This window comes from Solea senegalensis, unplaced genomic scaffold (genome assembly GCF_019176455.1).
Source record: "Solea senegalensis isolate Sse05_10M unplaced genomic scaffold, IFAPA_SoseM_1 scf7180000017202, whole genome shotgun sequence".
NCBI classification, from domain to species: Eukaryota; Metazoa; Chordata; class Actinopteri; order Pleuronectiformes; family Soleidae; genus Solea; species Solea senegalensis.
Window position 1 is genome coordinate 1 of NW_025322283.1, and position 24,096 is coordinate 24,096.

General features: G+C 40.1%; 1 protein-coding gene across 1 annotated transcript; it reads left to right on the forward strand.

Annotated features, from left to right (window-relative positions):
- Window positions 1-9,241: 9,241 nt before the first annotated feature.
- xkr4 (XK related 4) lies at window positions 9,242-18,106 on the forward strand. The gene is made up of 4 exons (XM_044018449.1): window positions 9,242-10,344; window positions 13,568-13,767; window positions 14,299-14,653; window positions 16,462-18,106. Exons 1-4 carry the CDS (start codon window positions 9,635-9,637, stop codon window positions 17,060-17,062), a joined length of 1,866 nt encoding a protein of 621 aa, XP_043874384.1. The 5' UTR covers window positions 9,242-9,634; the 3' UTR covers window positions 17,063-18,106.
- Window positions 18,107-24,096: the final 5,990 nt, after the last annotated feature.

The window sequence follows — 24,096 nt, forward strand, 5'->3', positions numbered from 1 at the left end:
AAATCTGTTCAAATATCATTGGTGCGAAATGGCTAAAATCAGCAAAGCATTTACTTTCAATCCAAGATGGCGGCTTTCCTGTTCGTTTTAGAGCATAGGCTACGCTGACTTTTTTGACCGGCCCGACCTAAGGAACACGTGTACCAAGTTTCGTGCATGTACATTAAACGTGCTCCTCAGACCCACAAGTTTTAGGGGGTGGAGCAGGTTTTTGGCCCGTCCACTTTCACCAGGGGGCGCTGATTTTGACTTGAAATATTTTCACATAGGTTTGTTCAGGGCCAGACTATCAACAATCCTAGCAAGTTTGGTTCAGATTGGACCAGGATTGGCAAAGTTGTAACAGTTTTTTTTTTTTAGTATTTTCTACCACAACCATTTTCTACCACCACCAGGAGGCGCTGTTTTCAAAATGTATTGTTTTCGGAAATATAGTGGCCTTCAGCAACTACCCATTATCAAACATAGGAAGTTTGGTTGGGATTGGATCTTCCATCGCAAAGTTATAAGAGTTTCGCTTTTTGTTGTGAAAAATAGGAATTTACACCCACTTTGGCGCCCCCTATCTCGTACACCATGAGACATTTAAAAAAACTTTTGATAACTTAAGTTCCTCAACTGGTTCACAGTGACCTGACCAAGTTTAAAGGTGATCGCACAAGAACTCTAGGATTAATTCATTCAAATACCAGAGGTCATATTGTCTCCGTCACCAGGGGGTGCTGTTTTTGAAAGTGAATATTATCATATAGACGTCTTCAGGGCCGGACTATCATCAATCCTAGCAAGTTTGGTTCAGATTGGACTAGGATTCGCGAAGTTGTAGCAGTTTGTTTTTTTGTCGCAAAAATCCGACTTTGCATCATTACCATGGCAACATCATGTAACTCTACGCCATCATATTGAGCACGCATAGTCTACCTTGTGTTTAGGGTGATTTTTACCAATTTTGAGTTTGATACGATAATCTCTGTAAAAGTTATTCCCGAAATTGTAAAAGTAACTTTTTTTTTTAGATTTTCTGCCACCACCAGGAGGCGATGTTTACAAACTTGACAGTTTTTGCATAGCCATCTTCAGCAAGGGCCCATCATCGATCGCCACAAGTTTGGTTACGATCGGACCTTCCATCACAAAGTTATAAGAGTTTCGTTGCGTGTAGCGAGAAATTACAAATTTTCGCCAACTTTGCCGGCCCTTTTCTCGTACACCATGCGACATTTCAACTAACCATAAGCATCGTTAGATCCCCAACTTGTCCACAGTGACCTCACCAAGTTTGAACAGGATCCCATGTAAGCTCTAGGACAAGTTCGTTCACATACCATTGCTGCAAAATGGCCAAAATAGGCCAAAAATGGCTGTTCAACCCAAGATGGCGGCCTTCCTGTAGGACTTACAGCGGCGCTAGCACGGACTTTTTGGACCGTCCTGACATGCTTAACACGTGTACCAATTTTCGTGCATGTACGTGAAACACGAGAAAAATCGGCCTGATGAAAGCTGTTTTTCATTTTCGTAAGCCCCGCCCACTTTCAATTTTGAACGCAGTGTCCCCGAACTACTATCAGACGTAAATTTACACCAGGTTTGATGCCCTCGCAAAAATTGGTGAGTTTTCGTGTATGGGAAAGGCCTCAAAAAGGCGATTCATTTAGAGGAATAATAATAATAATAATAAGAATAATCTTCACAGTTTCAATAGGGTTCTTGCAACCAAGTTGCTCGAACCCTAATAATCTTCGCAGTTTCAATAGGGTTCTTGCAACCAAGTTGCTCGAACCCTAATAATAATAATAAGAATAATCTTCACAGTTTCAATAGGGTTCTTGCAACCTTGTTGCTCGAACCCTAATAATAAGAACTAGTACCGCAAGCGGTAATCAACGGGTTCGAGCTTGACGGCTCGCGGGTCTCCCTGCGCCCACCTCGCCGTGCGAGACGTCTAGCTCATCTTCCGTTCATTCACCGCTTGCGGCAGTAGTAATTTTCAGCTTAGACTATTTTCAGCGTCCATGTGCTAAGTTAGATGGCACTTCCTGTTTAAAATGGCCGACTTCCTGTTTGGTGAAAGGTGTGTCCGTAAACGTGTTCAGGGACGTTCCTTTGACTCACATATCAAGTTTTGTGAAGATTGGAAAATGTTAGACTTGACTTCCTGTTTCGGGAGTTCTACTTCCTGTAGGGAGGTTATCCTTTACAGCACATATGTCAGAATCAAGGCCCGTGAATGAGTTATGTCTGGCCCACGGGATGATTTTTAATTACTATTAAAACCGGCTTGCACTATTATGTGCCCTCAGCACCATAATACTACACATCCCAAGATGCACTGTGAGTGCGATCCCGTGTCATCCTTCATGAACAGCATCACAGTCACAGTGGAAAACTAAACATTGCTGTCATTTTTCATCTCCCTCTCCCCCAAATAGACAAATAGAAAAGTAGACGGTGAAAACAGGGTTTTCAAGACAGGTGGGAGGCAGAATAATGTTCACCGAAGTAAAAGGAAAGCCTGTGTGTCTTGTGTGTGGAGACAGTGTGTCGTTATGAAAGAATATAACTTAAGAAGGCACTATGAAACATGCAACTGTTTTGCACTTTTCAAGTTTGCACTAACTTCTAATTTTATTATAAAAGACAGACATTGGTGAGGATCAGAGCAGCACACTGATTTGTTTTGTAACATGCTGTTTCATTTTTGCATTTATCTTGCCATTGAGCTTTGAAGGAAAATAACATTTTGCTGTTTACCTGTTAAAAAGAAGACGGAAAAACGTTTTCAATTTGTTACTGAAAGAGCCTTGAGAAAATATTGCAACTGATTTTATTTATATTTTGCTTAATTTAATTTAATTTAATTTAATTTAATTTAATTTAATTTAATTTAATTTAATTTAATGATTGAGTGCAATATAGGCTGTGGTATTGGTATTGGTTCAATATGTGCAGTAATTGCAAGTTTTAATAAATATTTAATCCTCCACCTGTACCATTTTTTTTATTTTGGCCCCCCGTGTATTTGACTTTGGCATTACTGCTTTACAGACATGTTCCGGACGGGTCTGAGGTCTCACGTATGAAGTTTCAAGTGGATACAACAATCCCAATTAGAGCAGCATGAGAAACTGTAAATGTTAGATTTGATAGATTTGTAGGCAAATGCCTCCATCATGTGGCGAACAATGGTTACTGCATGAACAAACCACTCAGTTGAGGGAATCCTTTGCATTTTTGCCAGGCAACACCATTTAACGATTTGTTATCATATTCAGCAAGCATCATCTACCATGTGTTTTACATGTTTTCATTCATTTTGAGTATGATACAATGAAATTTGTTAAAGTTATAAGGGAAATTGTGAAATTGTATTTTCTGTTACCACCAGAAGGCGCTGTTTTCAAAATGTACAGTTTTTGCATAAGCATCTTCAGCAAGATCCCATCATCGATCGTCACAAGTTTGGTTAAGATCTGACCTTCCATCGCAAAGTTATAAGAGTTTGTTGTTGTAGCGAAATACCAGACGTCATATTGTCTGCCGTCAACAGGGGGCACTGTTTTTGAAAGTGAATATTTTCATATAGGCATCTTCAGGAATTAAATATCATCAATCCTAGCAAGTTTGATTCAGATTGGAATAGTATTCGCAAAGTGGTAGCTGTTTGTTTTTTGTCGCAAATATCTGACTTTGCAGTTTTGTCATGGCAACACTGTTGAACAATTTGTTATCATATTAGGCACGCATCATCTACCATGTGTTTTGAATGTTTTCCCAAATTTTGAGTTTGATACAAGGAAATTTGTTAAAGTTATAAGGGAAATTGTGAACTTGTACTTTCTGTTACCACCAGGTGGCGCTGTTTCCAAAATTTACAGTTTTTGCATAGGCATCTTCAGCAAAAGCCCATCATTGATCATCACAAGTTTGGTTAAGATCTGACCTTCAATCGCAAAGTTATAAGAGTTTGTTGTGTGTTGCGAAATACCAGACTTCCTAGTGTTTGCCACCACCAGGAGGCGATGTTTTCAAAATTTACAGTTTTTGCATAGACATCTTTAGCAAGGGCCCATCATCGATTGTCACTTGTTTGGTTAATATCTGACCTTCCATGGCAAAGTTATAAGAGATTGTTGTGTGTTGCGAGGAATCGTGATTTTCGCCAACTTTCCTGACCTTCTTCTTGTTCGCCGTGATACTTAATGAAAAGATTTTGATACCTTTGGATCCTCAACTTGTTCACAGTGACCTCACAAAGTTTCAAGGTGATCCCATGAAAGCTCTATGACAAGTGCGTTCACATACCATTGGTGCGAAATGGCCAAAATCTGCAAAAAATGTACTTTCAATCCAAGATGGCGGCTTTCCCGTTCATTTTAGAGCATAGGCTGCTTTGAATTTTTTGACCGTCCTGACCTAAGGAACGCGTAAGTACCAAGTTTAGTGCATGTACATTAAACGTGCTCCTCAGGAGGACAAGTTTTACGGGTTGTAAGAGTTTCGCCTTTTGTTGTGAAAAATATGAATGAACGCCAACTTTGGCGCCCCCTATCTCAAAAACCATGTGACATTTTAAAAAACTTTTAATAACTTTAGATCCTCAACTTATTCACAGTGACCTCACCCAGATTGAAGGTGATCCCTTTAAAGCTCTATGACAAGTGCGTTCACATACCATTGGTGCGAAATGGCCAAAATCTGCAAAAAATGTACTTTCAATCCAAAATGGCGGCTTTCCTGTTCGTTTTAGAGGTTCGGCTACGCTGACTTTTTTGACCGTCTGGACCTAACGAACGCGTGAGTACCAAGTTTCGTGCATGTACATTCAACGTGCTCCTCAGGAGGACAAGTTTTACGGGTTGTAAGAGTTTTGCCTTTTGTTGTGAAAAATATGAATGAACACCAACTTTGGCGCCCCCTATCTCGTTCACCGAGCGACATTTTAAAAAGCTTTCAGTAATTATGCTCGGCAACTTGTTCACAGTGACCTCACTAATTTTCAAGGTGATCGCACAAAAACTCTAGGACAAGTTCATTCAAATATCAGGTGTCATAGTGGCTGCTGTCACAAGGGGGCGCTGTTTTTGTAAGTGAATATTTTCATATAGGTGTCTTCGGGGCAGGACTATCATCAATCCTAGCAAGTTTGGTTCAGATTAGACTCAGTTTCGCAAAGTTGTAGCAGTTTGTTTTTTTGTCACAAATATCTGACTTTGCAGTGTTGCTATGGCAACACCGTTGAACCATTTGTTATCATAATAAGCACGCATCATCTTTCATGTGTTTTAAATGTTGTCACAAATTTTGAGTTTGATACGATTAAATATGTAAAAGTTATTACCGAAATTGTGTATTTGTTGTATTTTCTGTTACCACAAGGAGGCGCTGTGCTAAAAATGTACAGTTTTTCCACAGACTTCTTCAGCAATGGTCCATCATCAACCCTAGGTAATTTGGTTGGGAAGTGACCTTCTATCGCAAAGTTATAAGAGTTTTGTTGCCTGTGGCGAAAAATAAAAATTTTCACCAACTTTGCCGGCCCCTTTCTCGTACACCATGATACTTATTAAAAAGTTTTTAGCAACTTTAGATCCTCAACTTGTCCAAAGTGACCTCACCAAGTTTGAACGTGATCCCATGTAAGCTCTAGGACAAGTTCGTTCAAATACCGATGGTGCGATATGGCCAAAATCGGCAAAAAATGAATTTTCAATCCAAGATGGCGACTTTCCTGTTCGTTTTAGAGCATAGGCTACGCTGACTTTTTTGACCGTCCCGACCTAAGGAACGCGTGTACCAAGTTTCGTGCATGTACATTAAACGTGCTCCTCAGGCCCACAAGTTTTAGGGGGTGGAGCAGTTATTTGCCCCGCCCACTTTCATTTTTTAACGCACATTCCCCGAAACAGTAATAAACGTAAATTTACACCAGGTCTGATGCGCTTGCAAAAATTGGTGAGTTTTGGGGCATGTTCAGGTTCTCTAAAACGCGATTTACTTTGGTGAAGAGGAAGAAGAAGAAGAAGAAGAATAATCTTTACAGTTTCAATAGGGTTCTTGCAACCAAGTTGCTCGAACCCTAATAACTCTTACAATAGGGTTCTTGCAACCAAGTTGCTCGAACCCTAATAACTCTTACGATTACAATAGGGTTCTTGCGCAACATTGTTGCTCGAACCCTAATAATAAGAATAATCTTCACAGTTTCAATAGGGTTCTTGCAACCAAGTTGCTCGAACCCTAATAACTCTTACGATTACAATAGGGTTCTTGCAACCAAGTTGCTCGAACCCTAATAAGAATAATCTTCACAGTTTCAATAGGGTTCTTGCAACCTTGTTGCTCGAACCCTAATAATCTTAGCGATTATAATAGGGTTCTTGCGCAACCAAGTTGCTCGAACCCTAATAATCCTTCCAGTTTCAAGAGGGTTCTTGCAACCTTGTTGCTCGAACCCTAATTATGACATCTTTTGTACTAAACTATGGGTTCTAGTGACACGACACTATGACAACATTTTGTTGCTTAAGACATTTTCAGGACTTGCAACCTTGTTGCTCGAACCCTAATTATGACATTTTTGTCAAATTTTGGACGACATACTAAACTATGACATTTTGGTGACTTTTTGGATGACATAGTAAACTATGACATTTTGGTGAGTTTTAGGACGACATAATAAACTATGACATTTTGTCACATTTTGGACAAAATTGAATTAAGACATTTTCAGGACTTTTTGGACAAAATACTAAATTATGACATTTTTGTCTTATTCCGGTCGACATACTATAAACTATGACATTTTTGTCAAATTTGGATAACACACTAAACTATGACATTTTTGTCACATTTTTGCCGACATACTATAAACTATGACATTTTTCTCAAATTTTGGATGACATACTAAACTATGACATTTTTGTCACATTTTGGACGATACACTAAATTATGACATTATTAGTGACTTTTTGGACAATATTCTAAATTATGACATTTTTGTCAAATTTTGGACGACACACTAAACAATGACATTTTGGTGAGTTTTAGGACGACATACTAAACTATGACATTTTCGTCACATTTTGGACTACTTGCTAAACTGTGACATTTTGGTTACTTTTTGATTACATTTTTGTCACATTTTTGACAACATACTAAATTATGACATGTTTGTCACATTTTGGACGATATACTAAATTATGACATGTTTGTCACATTTTGGACGATATACTAAATTATGACATTTTTGGTGCCTTTTTGACAATATACTAAATTATGACATTATGGTGACTTTTTGGATGATATACCAAATCATGACATTTTTGTCAAATTTTGGACAATATTCTTAATAATTAAATTTTTGTTGACTTTTGGGTGATAAACTAAATTATGACATTTTTGGTGATTTTTGGTTGACATACTAAACTATGACATTTTGTTGACTTTTTGGATGACATTTTGTTGACTTTTTGGATGACATTTTTGTCACATTTTGGACGATATACTAAATTATGACATTTTTGGTGCTTTTTTGACAATATACTAAATTATGACATTATGGTGACTTTTTGGACGATATACTAAATTATGACATTATGGTGACTTTTTGCACGACTTACTAAACTATGACACTTTGGTGACATTTTGGACAACGTACTAAACCAAGACATCTTTTTCTAATTGTTGACGATGTCCTAAACTATGGCATTTTGGACAATATTCTTAACAAACTATGACAATTTTGTCAAATTTTGGACGACATACATTTTTGACATTTTTGTCAAACTTTGGACAACATAATAAACTATGACATTTTTTTCTCATTTTGGACGATATACTAAACTATGACAATTTTGTCAAATTTTGGACGACATACATTTTTTACATTTTTGTCAAACTTTGGATGACATACTAAACTATGACATTTTTGTGACTGCTTTACAAAGTCTGAAAACGAGGATTGAATGTTTAAAACATGAGGTAGACAAAGTGGTATTTTGGTGGAATCAAAGTTTAAAACACCATGTTTTAAGGGTAGAGAGAGAGAGAGAGAGACTCATAAACCCCTCTCCCTCCCTATTCCCCCCCTCCGCCTTCCAAACATCAGTTGCTAACGCCTGCATTTTAAAATGTGAAAATGTCTTCCATTCATGTGTATGTTGAAATTATTTGCAGTTTTTGCCATTTTTGTCACCAACGGTTGCTCGAAACACTTAAAGTGTTTTGCACGCCATTCCTGATCAAACCTTATGTTTTGATATAGGTGTGGGGTTTTATCAATATTGTCGGAGGAGTTTACAACATTTAAAGTGAATTTTCGTGCGAGAAGAAACCCCAAAAACCTAGTCTCCGACTCCAGCTGTGCAGCTGTGTGGAAGCGGACGGACGTGAGACGACAGCAGTGAAGTGTAACTCAAGTAGGTCCAGCTGCAGACCCGCAGACCACTACACGACTCAAGAATAACAAGAGATACTTGCGCTGCAGGCACTAATAAGTTTATTTAAGTTAATTTAATCAGTACATAGTGTAGAGGATTTGACATATAGTGTAGAGGATATTGTATGGATTTTGTTTTGTGCTATATAACAAAGTGTGACGATATAAAATTAAAGAAGCTGATAAGCTTTAACGCAACATACAAAACTTAAGTGCTTTGATTTGTCGCACTCTGCTCGCTGCATTCACACATTTGGTTCTGTTGTGAATCTATTATTTTTTTCCAGAAAGAACCTGCCAGTGTGTATATTTACAGTAAATTATTATAGATAATAAATAATGCTTACTATACAATATTTAACAATATTTAAATAAAATAATAAGTATTTTATTTGCTTGTAAATATTGTGTGTGACTGTAAAGTGATTTAGTGCCGAGGATCTGTCCATGGTGCTGAAAGGCCGTGATTGCCTCAGATCATTTACTCACATTACTCACCTGCAAACTGAGGTGTGCACGTGCACTTTGTCAGCAGGGGATGAAAAGGGGAACAAGGCTTTAATCTGTGCTGTGACAGACAGACAGCAGACAGACAGACAAAGCTCAAAAGATGGGCAAACAGCGTGTGTGTGTGTGTGTGTGTGTGTGTGTGTGTGGGTTATGTTGGGGGATGATGTCATACTTTTCAGTCTGTGCCATGGAAGAGACAGATGGCTGCAGCCTTCCACTTTCTTCTTGGCTCTTTTTTTTCATCTTCACCCCCAGCACCAACATCAGCACCAGCATCAGCATCAGCACCAGCATCAGCACCAGCACCAGCACCAGCATCAGGTTCAGCACCATCAGATCAGGACACTTGGAGGACATGGAGGGACAGACTGCAGGTGTAGTCTGGAGGAAACGGAATCCCCTGATCGGATCCTTAGATGAACAAGTCCAGGAAAGACGTGACATGGACTGGAATATCGGAACCAGAACATCAGAGCACCGGTCCTTCTTCCCTTCTGTATGTGTAGTGTATTATATGCAGGAAATAGTGTAGAGTGTAGAAGAGCTGGTCCTTCCCAGAGAGGAGGAGCAGCAGCGCACACACGCAGGAGAAGGGTGTCGACGGAGGAAGACAGGAAGGAAGGAGACAGGAGGGGAGGAACCGAGGGGGAAATAATATCACACTAATATTGCAAGCTTCCAATAATGGCGGCTAAATCGGACGGGGTTCTGAAGATGAAGAAGAGTGACGTGGCCTTCACCCCGCTGCAGAACTCGGAGCATTCCGGATCGGCGCAGGGGCTCCACTCGGGCGGACAGCCCGACTCTGCGGGAACCGGGGAGGGAGACTTCGCTAACGGGGAATCGCGGTGCTGCGGCGGTGGCGGCGGCGGCGGAAGCAGGAACTCGACGTGCCTCCGCCTGAGCAGGGAGCATCAGAAGTATACGGTGTGGGACAGTCTGTGGATCTTAGCCGCTGTGACCGTGTATGTGGCCGATGTGGGCACCGACGTGTGGCTGTCGGTGGATTACTACCTCCAACGAGATTACTGGTGGTTCGGCCTGACGCTGTTCTTCGTGGTGCTAGGCTCCTTCTCCGTCCAGCTCTTCAGCTTCAGATGGTTCGTTCACGACTTCAGCACCGAGGACAGCGCCGAGTCGGCCGCCGCGGACTGCGCGCTCATGGACGGGAACAAGCTGCTGAGCGGCTCCGCCTCACACGGAGACATCACCGCCCCACAGCAGCCGGCCATGCCGCAGAGACAAGCGTCCACGGCCAGCAAGAACAACACGAGCAACAGCACCGCGAGCATGGCCTTGGGCTGCAGGAGCAAGAACCGCTCAGCGTACTACTCCTTCTGCGTATGGTTCGGCCAGTCCGTCATCCACATCCTCCAGCTGGGCCAGATCTGGAGGTAGGCCTTGGTGTGTGTGTGTGTGTGCCCGCTCCTTCAGCATGTCTACCAGCTGCCATCTTTAACATGTTACCCTCTGACAAATGTAGCCATGATTTTGTGTTCAGTTCACTTCTCTCCAGCTGCTGAAGCTTAACAGGAGTGACTTCCCTTCACATCTTCTTGAATTAAAGGTGCAGAGAGTGGGGATGTGTTGATACCCTCAGTATCGATATACTGGGTTTCTACTGGCCGAATACAATTCCGAGGTAGCCTCAACTCAGACTGCCCTTGTGTGCCCTCTACAATTATTATTTTTTAATGTTTATTTATTTTGCCCAACAAATATGATTATCTTTACATTTGCTGCCACATGAGTATGAAAAATTTAAGTAAATTTAACTACAGAAGAGACTAGATGACCAAAGTGCAGCTGATTGACACATGCGCATCAAAAAGCAGGTGTCACTGCAGGGACAGCACCCTGGACAGCTTCTCTGGAATGAGCTTAGTCTTCCTCCTATGCACTGGAGCTCGGATGATGTTGTTTGTATCTGATACTTTGCTGTCCATCACATGAGGCCCTGAAAAGCGAGCAATGTGAGCAGAACCAGAACCATGGGCTGTAAAACAAGCACTTTATTTGGTTGTACACATGATATTAAAATAACAGAAACAGCAACACAATGAAAGAACCTTGAGGATGGCCCCTAAGAGGGCTTCTTAAGCTAATATGGTAGCATGATGCACTAGTTCCTTATACTTTACCATTGGCTCGATTGAGGATAGCAAAAAGAACAAAGGACAACCCTCATCAACCTCAAACGTGGTTGTTACATTTGCTACATTTGTTACATAGGGATAGTCAATTACAATTTAAGTTAAAATAAATATAAAAATCAACTATGTGAGACTTTTTTTTAATGCGCATCTTTGGTTTCTATCATTCACATGACACTTTCTCCTCACCAGGTGGACCATATTACAAATTCACAGCTTCTTCTGTTATATCATCTTTCTTATTGGGAGTTGAGGCTTTGATCACTATTGTTGCGCTGATGTTTTTGTATTTGAGGTGCTGTCCATCTAATCTGTTTGTTTTTAAATGTACAGTAAATCATACTCTACAATTCACCGTATACAAACATTTGTGTATTTTGTTTTGTCCTTTTGGCCTAATATTCATAAATGTAATAATAAATCTTTAGGATCTATTACCATGTTTGTGTAAAACCATCTCAGAAAACACAAACACATGTCCAACTGTATCTCAAATAACAAAAACATTTATCTATCAGCTATTTTTTTTACAGTAAATATAGTAAAGAATAAATGAATGTTACAAATAACAGATAATGCTTGTTATATTTTATACAACTATATCACTTTGGAAGCATAAGAATCACATTTGTTCATAATTATATTACATGTTGATAAAAAAACACAGTTTTTTTTTTTTTCTGTGAACCCTTTCACAGATGACACAGAAACAACAATGTTTCATGTGTTTTATACACATGACGTATGATACTCAGTATCAGTATCGGTCCTGGTCAAAGTCACTGGATCGGATATCTGACGGATAAAAAAGTCCAATACAATCCAAAGATTCTATATATCACATGCTTCACTGTGCACACATTGTACACAACCCCACTGGGCTCCATCCAGGCTCATGCCCTGCCCATGCAACCCATAGTCTCCCTGGAGCTCCACTTTGTTCACACATGAAAAAAGTGGCATCATGACATCCCTGGTGCTTTAAACAATACCAGAAAATCAGAATCCTGCAAAAATAAAACTGTCCTTAATCTGGATCCATGTCTGGATGACCAATAAAATCCAATAATTTCTTCCCATAGAACATACCTGGAAATCGGCATCAAAATCCATTATTTGTTTTTTAAATTGCGCTGCTCTCAAACAGCAAAGATATTAAGCTATTATTTAGATTCTTTAATCTAGTTTGATTCTGTTTTTTTTCTTTTTCTTATGATGGAAACACACTTTCTTTATATAGAGCTTTACACTGTGAATCATGTTTGCACATTTCTTCAGCACCTCTGAATAGCACTTATCACACATGGTGCAGACATCAGGGAGGTTTGGGTTTCAGACCTGATTAGTGCCTTGCAAAATGATGATGGGACAGTTGGGAGTTGGACTTGAGTCACACTTCTTCTTTCAGCTTCTCCCGTTAGGGGTCACCACAGTGGATCTTCTGCAACAATCTTGTCCTCTCCCTTGTGTCCTCGACATCCATGAACCTTCTCTGAGGTCTCCCTCTTTTCCTCCTGCCCGCCAGCTCCATCTTCAACATCCTTTCTCCAGTATAATCCCTATCTCTCCTCTGCACATGACCATCTCAACCTTGACTCTGTTACTTTATCTCCAAACCATTCGAGCGGTCCCTCAAGTATCAGAATCAGAAAAACTTTGTTGTCTGTCGTAACAGAAAATCTTCTTTGACGTGGCTCAGCATACAGACAATGTACTGATCATGTAGTTATACAACAGAGATCTTTATTTCAAGGAGTATGAGGTTCTTTAACGTGGGTTTATTGTGTGACGAGATTCCTGTCCTATTCAAAATGGTCGCTCAAAGAAACTGAGTGACATCCAGAGCTCTATTTAGAGGTGTTTCAGGGGTGTGTGTGTGTGTGTGTGTTCTCCCCTCAGGTGTAAACTTCCATCCATTTATTTTCATCCCGAAGCCATACAATGTGAAACATCACATGGACTTTTATATATGAAATTATGGTTGTAAATTTAGATTGTTTTCCGACCAGAGCCCAACAAGTAACCAGCCCAGCGGTAATTCTTGTGACTCTCCTGACTGGCCACTCCGTGCCTGCCAATTGACCTTGTTTTTGAATCCAAAAGTAACTAAGGGTATGATTTCCTGTTAATGTGTGGCACTTCCGGTAGCCATGTCCTTCACAAATCTGTCAGTTCCCAGTTCCTCATCAGAGTAATATTACAGAGTGGGAGGATGACATGAGGAAGTGGCCTATAACTGATATAAAGTGGCCCCCTAGTGGTTTAATGGCACAACTATATCAACTGTTTCTATCAAAAATTAGGTCTATACAAGAATGCCTTCATTACCACCCAGTACACTGAACTCACAGTTTATGTAGTGTGGCTTGACTAATCCCAGATTACAGTATATTAAACGCAAGAAGAAAGTGAGTGTACAGCTTCCTCCTGTGTGATGAACGTCAAATAAATTTTTTTTCTCCAGGTATCTTCACACCATCTACCTGGGTGTTCGGAGTCGTCAGAGTGCTGACACGGAACGTTGGCGTTACCACTGGAGGATGGTGTACGAGTTTGCAGATGTGAGCATGCTGCATCTGCTGGCCACCTTTCTGGAGAGCGCTCCACAACTGGTGCTACAGCTGTGCATCATCATACAGACACACAAGCCGCAGGCTGTCCAAGGTAACTGAAACACACTCAGCATTCATACTGAGGACATTCCCTATCCCCAACCTTAACCATCACAACTAAAACACCTGAAAAAGATGCTTGTGGGAATGTTTAATGATCGTCAGCAGCACATCACTTTTAAATCCAAGTTGTTACATAAAAAATATTATCCAGCAGCTTGATACTAGCCTGCACAAACCTGTACAATAATCTTGGAGACAGTGACCTGTGTTCTCTCAAAGGTTCCGATGGTGGCGAGCTCGGATACCGGACAGGAGCTTCTCACTATGGGTTTCTGTGGAGATAATCTTGAACAGAACAGTTTAATCATCACCTGAACAGCAGTAGCCTGGGTAAACCGTAATGATTCTGCCAGTGGTTTGATTTCATCCTGCAGACACTTCTGGCCATTGAAGAGCAGTTGTCTTTTGATTTAGCTGTTGCTTCCATTTTAAGCAACTCCACAGAGCTTCATGTTAGATGCCATGAACAATACAGATCAGTGTGTGTGTGTGTGTGTGTGTGCGTGTGTGTGTGTTGCAGGTATAACTGCAGCAGCCTCACTCATCTCTCTGGCCTGGGCTCTGGCCTCCTACCAGAAGGCCCTGCGAGAGTCCCGGGACGACAAGAAACCCATCAGCTACCTGGCCGTCATCATCCAGTTTTGCTGGCACTTCTTCACCATCGCAGCCAGGGTCATCACCTTCGCCCTATTCGCCTCTGTGTTTCAACTCTACTTTGGCATCTTCATTGTCCTACACTGGTGCATCATGACCTTCTGGATTGTCCACTGTGAGACAGACTTCTGCATCAGCAAGTGGGAGGAGATTGTGTTTGACATGGTGGTGGGAATAATCTACATCTTTTCCTGGTTTAATGTCAAAGAGGGAAGAACAAGGTGAGCTTTCAGTGTTCAAGTCAACTTGAAAGTCAGATTTGTTTAAAAAAAACATTGTCTATTCTAATGAGAAAACCAAAGGAGAATGCTGCATGAGTCACAAAATATGGGTACAAATTAGGTGCAGATCAAGGATAAAATACATTTAAAAAAAATCGTAATGACCTTTCGGAGAGGAAAGTATAAGCTGCTGCCATTTATGGACACTCCCTTTTTGATCAGGATGATCATTATCTTGAATGTTGTTTTTTATTTCATTTCATCTGACCTGGTAACATAAACATTCAAGAGCTATGATGGTCAGGGGTTAAAGTAAGGCACAATCAAATCACAAGCACCAAATATGTTTGTATCATTTTATTGACAGAAAGTCTGAAATACATTATTAAAACTATTCCCTCCAACTGGTACACTGGAACATTCTGTAGAATAGTCATTTGTCTGATCAGACCAAGTCTAACATTATAATTTATATCAGGTTGTACCATTGAACTGGAAATATGATAAGCCTCATAATCAGGCTTCACTAATGCAGGTTCTTAATATTTTTAAGACTGACATATTCCTCACCTTTTTTAACGATGATACAAATTGCTTAGCCAGACGAAAAAAAAACCAAACACAACCACAGGAAAGTTGGCGAGATGGCCATAAAGAGATGGTACAAATGATTAAAATGACTATGAAAAACCACACAAATAACACCATTTTTTTTCCATGTAAGGGAACTTTTTAAAGTTGATTTTGAAGAGGTTAGATATGATTAAATAGGATTGTACCAGCAGGTGAGCAGCGTAGAACAGGATGTAGCTGATCAAGTGTTTCCTGTGGGAGCAGCAGAGTGTTAAGTGAATTTGTTGCCGTCACATTTGTGTGGTCGTGACCATTAGACGGAGTTTCCCTCTGAGAACCATCAACATTAACAACAACATTTAATGGTTATTGATCCACATGGTATTTTCTGCTTCTATTTTCACTGAGGTTCATGAACTATTATAGTAGAAAGGGTTATTCTACTTTACTAACATTTAGATAATGTATTTTAAATTTTAGTGTAAGTAATATTTCAACGTAACAGTAATTATTTCAACAAATTGTAGCCACAACCATTAAAATTACATTAAAGTGTTTGAGCCCATTTGGATTGGCTGGACAATAATACTGTGGTCAAGTCATCAAGACACGGAAAGCAGGTCACAACACCCTGAATGAGGATGAGACCAGAGTAATGTTGTAAAACATTTTATTATATCTTTATTGTAATTATCTTACTGTCCACAACATCTGTTTGGATATATTAAAAATCCCAATGCTAATAGGCAACTTCAAGTGATAGAATACTAAATAACAAAAAAAACAAACAGCTGACATGGATGGAAGTGACCAGTTTTGACCAAACTCATCTTTTAGCACAAGAGTACAGTCAGGTGTACAGTCAGACAGTTTCTCCCTGAGCATCATTAGTATCATCATCCAAAACCTTCAACCTGTCAGATAGATCCAATCCCCACTAAACTGTTTACAGCTGTGTTTCCTTTAATTGACAGCTCGATATTAACTGGTTCCCCGTACAGTTTAGAATTCAATTTAAAATCCTCCTCCTCACGTATAAAGCACTTAATGATCAGGCCCCTTCATACCTGAAAGACTTAGTTTTAACAGATCACTTAGATCCCAAAATACAGGTTTAGCCTACTTGTAGTTCCCAGAGTCTGTAAGAGCAGAATAGGAGGCAAAAACCATCAACCATTGTTTGCTTAAACCATCATCACCATCCAACAGATTTTTTTTCTCATGTCTTTATGTAGGTGTCGGCTTTTCATCTATTACCTGGTGATCTTGGTGGAGAATGCCGCTCTGAGTACACTGTGGTACCTCTACCGTTCACCTCGCCCTACTGATGCTTTTGCAGTGCCAGCACTCTGTGTCATCTTCAGCAGTTTCCTAACTGGAGTGGTTTTCATGCTCATGTACTATGCCTTTTTCCATCCCAATGGGCCACGCTTTGGACACTCACCAAGCAGCCAAGGAATCGACCTGGACCCCACTGCTCAGTTCTCCATGCTGCCGTCAGAAGGTGCCACCAACTCGCTGCGCTCCAACCGAGGTGCAACCTCAACTCTGGAGCGCGACACAGCCAAGTACTCAGAGCGGGACGGCTGCATGCCGGTGTTCCAGGTCCGACCCACAGTGCCATCCACTCCATCATCTCGTGCTCCACGTCTTGAAGAGACTGTCATCAAAATTGACCTTTGTAGGAATCACTACCCAGCCTGGGAGCGCCATGTCCTTGACCGTGGTATACGAAAGGCAATCCTGGCCATAGACTCCTCCTTGACTCCACCACGGCTGCAGTACAAAGACGATGCTCTGGTGCAGGAGCGGTTGGAATATGAGACCACTTTATAGCTGCATCCTGCTCTCACCCCATATGGGGATGCAGCATCAGATGTCATGTAAACAGCAGCAGGAACTGTGGCAATAAAATGTGTTACTCATCTTCTAATATCCCAATCGTCTGTGCTGGGCTGGAGGAGCACAGGCGGTTTGGCGTAGTTTCAGCAAATGTAGCTGGATGTATTTGGAGTCTTTGGAGGGTTGGTTGGATCCCAGTCCTGTAGTTTAAACTTGTTGCGGAGCGCTTTGACTCTTTTGTCATGTTGAGTTTGAAAAAGTTAGGGATAAAAATGTCCATTCAGTCTGAAGTCATCAACTATTCCTTTTGAACCACAATGACACAAGAAACTGCTCTAGTGCAACAAAGTAAAGGACAAAATGGGAAGTCTGCAGTGGTACTTCCACCTGGATCTACATCATAATGCTTGCTACTCCTGTGTCAGTGCCAAAAAGATTCCTTGGAAATGTGCTATAGCATCTGAGGATGTGGACATTTTTCAGATGATGATCTGTAATTCAGGATGTTCCATCTGGCCTCGATGTTTTATTCCTCATGGATAGTTGATATTTTTTTTACTGGAAATGGGTCAGACAGAAAAGGAATTGACAGAGTTCAAAGGGGCACTGATACTCAGTCACTGTGCTCTGTTTGGAAAAAAATCAATGAGAAAGGCAGAGAAAGTGTGGGGTGATTGTTGTATAAACACAAGCTTGTGATTTTTCTCCATAAGGACGGAAGTCAAGCTCACACAATGCCAAGAAGAAAAAAACAATCCTCCAAACAGTTCAACTCAGCTGTCTGCAGTGGAGATCAACAGAAACCGGCAGTGCAGTTAAACTGTGATCTTCTGTGGGGGAGAACGTGGAGAAGAAAAGACGATGATAAGAGGTGACTGAAGTTGAAATTAGTGGGGGATGGAGGTAAAGAGAGAACACAGACAAGCAGCCATCTCAGCCAAACTCAATCAACGACCAGGTTGTACAGTTCACTGAAACAACACGCAGCATTTTTTTACAGACAGACAGACAGACGACTTTATTACTTACTTTATATACTTCAGAGATGACGCAGAGGCTCATAGCCTCAATGTGATGATGTGTTCTTTGTGTGTATGTGTGTTTAAAAACAGCTCGGTGTCATCACTGATAACTGAAGGTACACATTGACCTGTGCTAAATCCGTCTTCTGTGGGTAAAGTGACTCTGTTTATGTCCACACCTAGCTGAGCTTTAACAGAAATGACTTATTAGTGAGGTGCCAACTAATAATAATTTCACTAATAATTTCAGGTTCCTGTTGAATGAACTTGGAGCGACCTCACATTCCCATATAGGCATTGCTTCTTTTACCGTTAATTTTTTAGTGTTAATAGCACTTCTGTCGTATTTGTTTCACAGTAAATGAGTCGCTAACATAATGCTGTTCAATTTTACCCATGCACATTTTGCCACGCCATTTGTGTGTGTAGAGTTTGGTATCAACTTGTATTGCTAACAGTGGCTAGCGCGGGATAGATTTTGCATCCATGTTTTTTCTGACTTCTCTCGGTGAAGAGGACACTGTACAAGTGTGACGAGTAAACGAGCGCACTGTACACGTGTGACGAGTAAACAAGAGCGCACTGTACACGTATGACGAGTAAACAAGAGCGCCCTGTACACGTATGGCGAGTAAACAAGAGCACACTATACACGTATGGCGAGTAAACAAGAGCGACACTGACAAAGTAAACAAGAGTGACCAATTGACCTAATTGACACTTGTCACACGTGTAAAGTGCACTTATTCCTCACAAGAGCGCACTGTACACATATGGCAAGTAAACAAGAGTGCACTGTACACGTATGACGAGTAAACAAGAGCACACACGAGTAAACAAGAGCACACTGTACGTATGACGAGGTAAGCAAAGAAACAAGCGCACTGTACAAAGTAAACAAGAGTGTGACAAGTAAACAAGCGCACTGTACACGTATGACTAGTAAACAAGTGTGCACTGTACAGTAAACAAAAGCACGATAGGCGTATGTAAACAAGAGCACAGTGTGACAAGTAAAGAAGAGCTGTACACTTATGACGAGTAAACAAGAGCACAGTGTACACATATGACGAGTAAACAAGAGCACAGTTTAGACGTATGACGAGTAAACAAGAGCGCACTGTACACATATGACGAGTAAACAAGAGCGCACTGTACACATATGACGAGTAAACAAGAGCGCACTGTACATGTATGACGAGTAAACAAGAGCACAGTGTACACGTATGAGGAGTAATCTGAATCACAGTTGACACATGTGTATTATATACTGTAAAAACAGAAACCTAAAACTTTTACTTCAACTGGAGACACCTCAATGAATGAAGTACATTCATCCATCTTCTACAGCTTTATCCACCACAGGAGGCTCACGGGGGAGATGTGCCAATCTCAGCCAACATAGGGCGATGGGCAGGGTCACACCCTGGACAGTTCGCCAGTCCATCCCACATATAGACATATACTGCATACAGACATATATATATGTTTGAACAGATATAAACAACCTTTCACACCTACGGTCAATTTAGAGTGACCAATTGACCTAATCTCCATATTGTATGTTTTGGACTGTGGGAGGAAAAACCCACGCACACACATGGGGAGAACATGTGACCTCCATGCAGAAAGGCCCTTGTTCCTGCTGCATAGTGAAGTACATTCAAACTGAATTTACCAAATTACATGAAGACAATTTGATGAAATTCATTCAGTTACTGTAGGTGTTTCCAAGTGAAGTGATATTATTTACTGTTTACCAACCATTCCTTTGCACAGTGTGTCAGTAAGTGTGTGTACAGTACAGTGTGTGTGTGTACATGCTCAAACCAAACAGCTGGAACTCAGGAAACAATTGAAACAATGACATCATTGCACTCATCAACTGTGCGTGCCTGCGTGTGTGTGTACAGTAACGTGTCTTCTCTTGTTTGTCTTTGACCTCATTGAGAGTTGTTAACGATCTGTTGGTTGATCAGGTTGTGTTGTGGGTACTGTTGACATCAGGGTTTCCAAGTATTGTAGAAGAAAAACATACATTTCAAGATGGCACAAAACTGTTAGACTTAACTGGTCTCTATTTAAACTAAGTGATGTTTAAGTGATGTAGACATTCAGACAGGTTTAGACGCATCACACTGAACCAGTAGAGGTCCTGATGGTTCTCACACTGACACCGGAGTATCTTAAACCAGCGGTTCCCAAACACTGGGTCGGGACCCACAGACCTTGATTTATTTTATGAGTGTATGTTTTAAATAACATGCATGCAATTCACTTCTAATTAATGTATCAAACATTATAAAAAATTACATAGGTTATCACAGATATGGCTGTACAGATGTTGTTAAGATACGTTGTTCATGTCATGATTTCTATTGGGATTTGGGTCATGATAATTTGTCATTTTTAAAAAGTGGGTCCCCATAGAGAAAGTTCTGTTTTAACCTCACTTCAAATGAAAGCACGGGCGGCATTTTAACCAATCAGGCAGAAGCTTGTTTGACAGCCGTGTGTTTAACTGCAGCAAGAAATGGACAGAAGGTATGTGGCCTCCTGCGTGTAAATGCAGCCTTATATTATTTCAAATGGACATTAAGTGTCTCCTAAATACAGAGTAGCCTTGATTTAATTTGTCACCCTCTCTGTGACCATATATACTAAATATATATATATATATATATATATATATATATATATATATACATGTATATGTACATATAGTTTATATTCAAAGCTGAACTGTTTCTACAATTTGATCTTAAAAAAATAGAAATTGTCTTCACATAAAATCATCCATATAGTTTCATTATTCATCTTGCATGTGTACGGCAACACTGCATTTTAATCTTTTTTAGTCTGGCCACTCCGGCGAAACATATCATAGAACAATAATAATGATAATAATAATAATTAATATCATAGGCTGCTGCATTTAGTGACCCACTTCTGATCTTTAATCATGATATGACCCACGGTGTAAGCACATGGATAAGGAATCCTATGTGGAAATAAATCACATACCTGCATTTACAAAAGTGGACAGATCAGATATTCCTCTGTCAATGTGACCTGTGTGCCCTTAAAAATAGTAGAGTATCAAACATGTACACACTCTACAATCACATGACTCTCTTTCAACCGGTGCCATGGAGGACGAGGGCTACAAGTAGTGGACTTGTGCCAAGGTTTCTGCCTTTGAAGCCTTTCAGTGTAAAATGTAGATTTCAGTCACTTTTGAAAGACAGTGGAAGAAGGTCCTCCAAAAAAATCTGATATATGTTGAAAGTGGGCATGAAGACCTGCATTGTAAATGCAGCCATAGAAAATGAGACACACAATCAACAAACTCCTCCCTTCACACTGGTGTCTTGATTCTGGTTTCTTTATGTGTTTTCTTTGCCTTACAGTGAATAGAACTCAGTTTTGACCTTTAGTTTGACCTCTGTACAAAGAACCTTTTCTGGCAAAAACACTGACTGTGTCAGGACCAGTAGTCCTCATGGATGAAGGAGAACCTAGTTTCGCTGAGAGACTAGTTGAGTTTTGGGTTAAAGTTAGGGTTAAGTATTAATTGGTTATAGTTAAGGTTAGGGATAATCCAAATGAACAGAAGACTGAGTTCAAAGGATATAGACCAGTGGTTCCCAGACACTGGGGCGGGACCCATAGATGGGTTGCGGGAGATTTTTGCATAAAAATAAGTTTTAACCAATTTAGCAATTCAAAATGATAGGAGGTGGCTGTACATTATCACTACATTATGCACAGATTAGTTCTTGTCATGATTCATATTGTGATTTGGATAGTTTTAAAAAGTGGGTCATGAAACACTGGTAACACTGTCCATCAACCCAGCTGGAGTCTAAACGTGTCACTTAGGAAAACTGAGCAACTGGATTATGAGAAACCACTGAGGGGTTTATGTCCATATTACTATATTACTATTATTGGCCAGACTGATGTGAATGTATTTGTTTTTACCATGAACATGTTTTTCTAACCATAGCCAAACATCTACATGATCTGTGAACAGAAGGATCAGGAAACGGTCAAAGGTTATGGTTTACTGTCAGTCTGACATGTCATCTAAGACACTCCTCCTTCAGGGTCATATGTTACCATTTTATGTTTCTGCAAACCAAAGATAAATGTGACCTCACATTTATAAACCAATATACCAAAGCCTATTGCTGCCACAGCAAAATAAAAAGCAGATCAGTATCATATTATGACGTGATAAGTTTATTGTTATAACAATAAATGCTTCACATTATAACATGAGTGTTGTTCGACAACATATGTGTATTGTTATTTTGGTGATGTGGCAACAGTATGCTTCCACACCAAAATTATGTTACTTTTTAAATCTTAATGTGTACATGTGCATATCAACATGATTGTTGATATGCACCTCATTTCCTACTTCTGAGGAAATGAGGGTGATAACAATCACAATAACAGTAACAACTTACTGTTCAAAAATATGGTTAGAGTTAGGATCAAAAAAGCTACGTCCTCATTAACCTGCAACTTAACATTTGGATGACCTGTCCTCCAACTGAAACAACCCCTGAATACGACCCTGGTACGTTTTTTCAACTCAACTAAGCACAAGTGTTAGTGAGGTTAGAGTCGGGGCCCACAGAAGGACTGAGGTTTTGTTTCATTTTGTATCGTGTCTCAACATACATACCGACACCAAACTCAAAACATCTGGAGCACTTCATATGATATGTTGATATGACATGTATGAAATCATTACCTGCTATGGTTTACAGAAAATTAAAATAGTAATGTTTTTGGCTTATTTTGTGGGGTTCAGTCACTGTCGCCCACTGACATTTAACCAGGGTGTGTCTGTCTCTGTTCACCAGCTGTAATGATTCAAAATCTGCTGTAGATCTGAGCCTGTGAGTCCAACACAAGACAGAAATAAAGCTAACTTACTCATGACATGAGACATGTAGATATGACGTCATGCAGCCTTAGTACAAGCACAGGAAGCAGGTGAATACCAACCATTGTGTACGGGTTACTGTTAGGGTGTTGTGACCATGCCAAACATGCACCTCGCCAAGGACTGCACTGAGTGGAGGCTTACCATCATTCAGGGAACAGGCCGCATGGAGAATGAATGACGTTGCGAGATACAGGCCAAGAGCAACTTCTCCTTCCTCACTCACCACCCACCCTGCCCTGCACACAGTGTCCCTGACTCTTCGGCTCTGCCCTGGGCTTGAACAGCCACATCAGACGCCGTCTCCCCCTGAACAGCAACAACTGAGGCCCGAAGGATCTGATATGGAACTACTACTGGGACACAAGTGACTGCCTAGATAGAGAACAGATCAGTGTGTTTAGAGCCTTGTCAGAACATGGAGAAACACAAATATTGAGCTTGATGGACGTAAAAGCTTATGTGTAAATAAATGTATGCAAAGTATACATGTTAAAAAAAAAAGGACATTCCTGTTTTTTTAGGTTCTGACTGTGAAGAGTGTTCTCGGATGTTTGATGCCACCACAATGGTTGTAACTATGACGATAAAATAAGAAAAGTTAGATGTGGTGTACGTGGCGTGTAATATGAAAAGAAGATACAAATGTTTAGGACAATTGAGAACAAGGTCCACTTTATTGTAAGAAAAAAAACTCAACAGTGAACCTGATCAAAATGACATTTTGTGTGTGTATACATATGTATATGTATATATATATACATATACACATATATATATATATATATATATATATATATATATATATATATATATAGATAGATATACACATATATATAAATATATATCTGAGATTTTTGTAAATTTTTATTTGAATCTAATGCAACACAAACTACTAAAGTTTATTTAATAAAGTACACTGTGGTCATTTTGCTGGCCTCAAGTTTGTTCACTGACCATCAAATTTACGAGTTTTGGCATCATCATCATCATCATGTTGATATTGTTAATTATAATACATTTATAAATAGTACTGCAAGCGGTTT

What these genes read in the sequence shown, in the direction of transcription:
- xkr4 (XM_044018449.1), top strand. Translation starts at nt 9,635, where the DNA reads ATGGCGGCTAAATCGGACGGGGTTCTGAAGATGAAGAAGAGTGACGTG. An exon ending in CAAGCCGCAGGCTGTCCAAG is followed by an intron (nt 13,768 to 14,298) that starts GTAACTGAAACA and finishes TGTGTGTTGCAG; the next exon opens with GTATAACTGCAGCAGCCTCA. An exon ending in GTCAAAGAGGGAAGAACAAG is followed by an intron (nt 14,654 to 16,461) that starts GTGAGCTTTCAG and finishes GTCTTTATGTAG; the next exon opens with GTGTCGGCTTTTCATCTATT.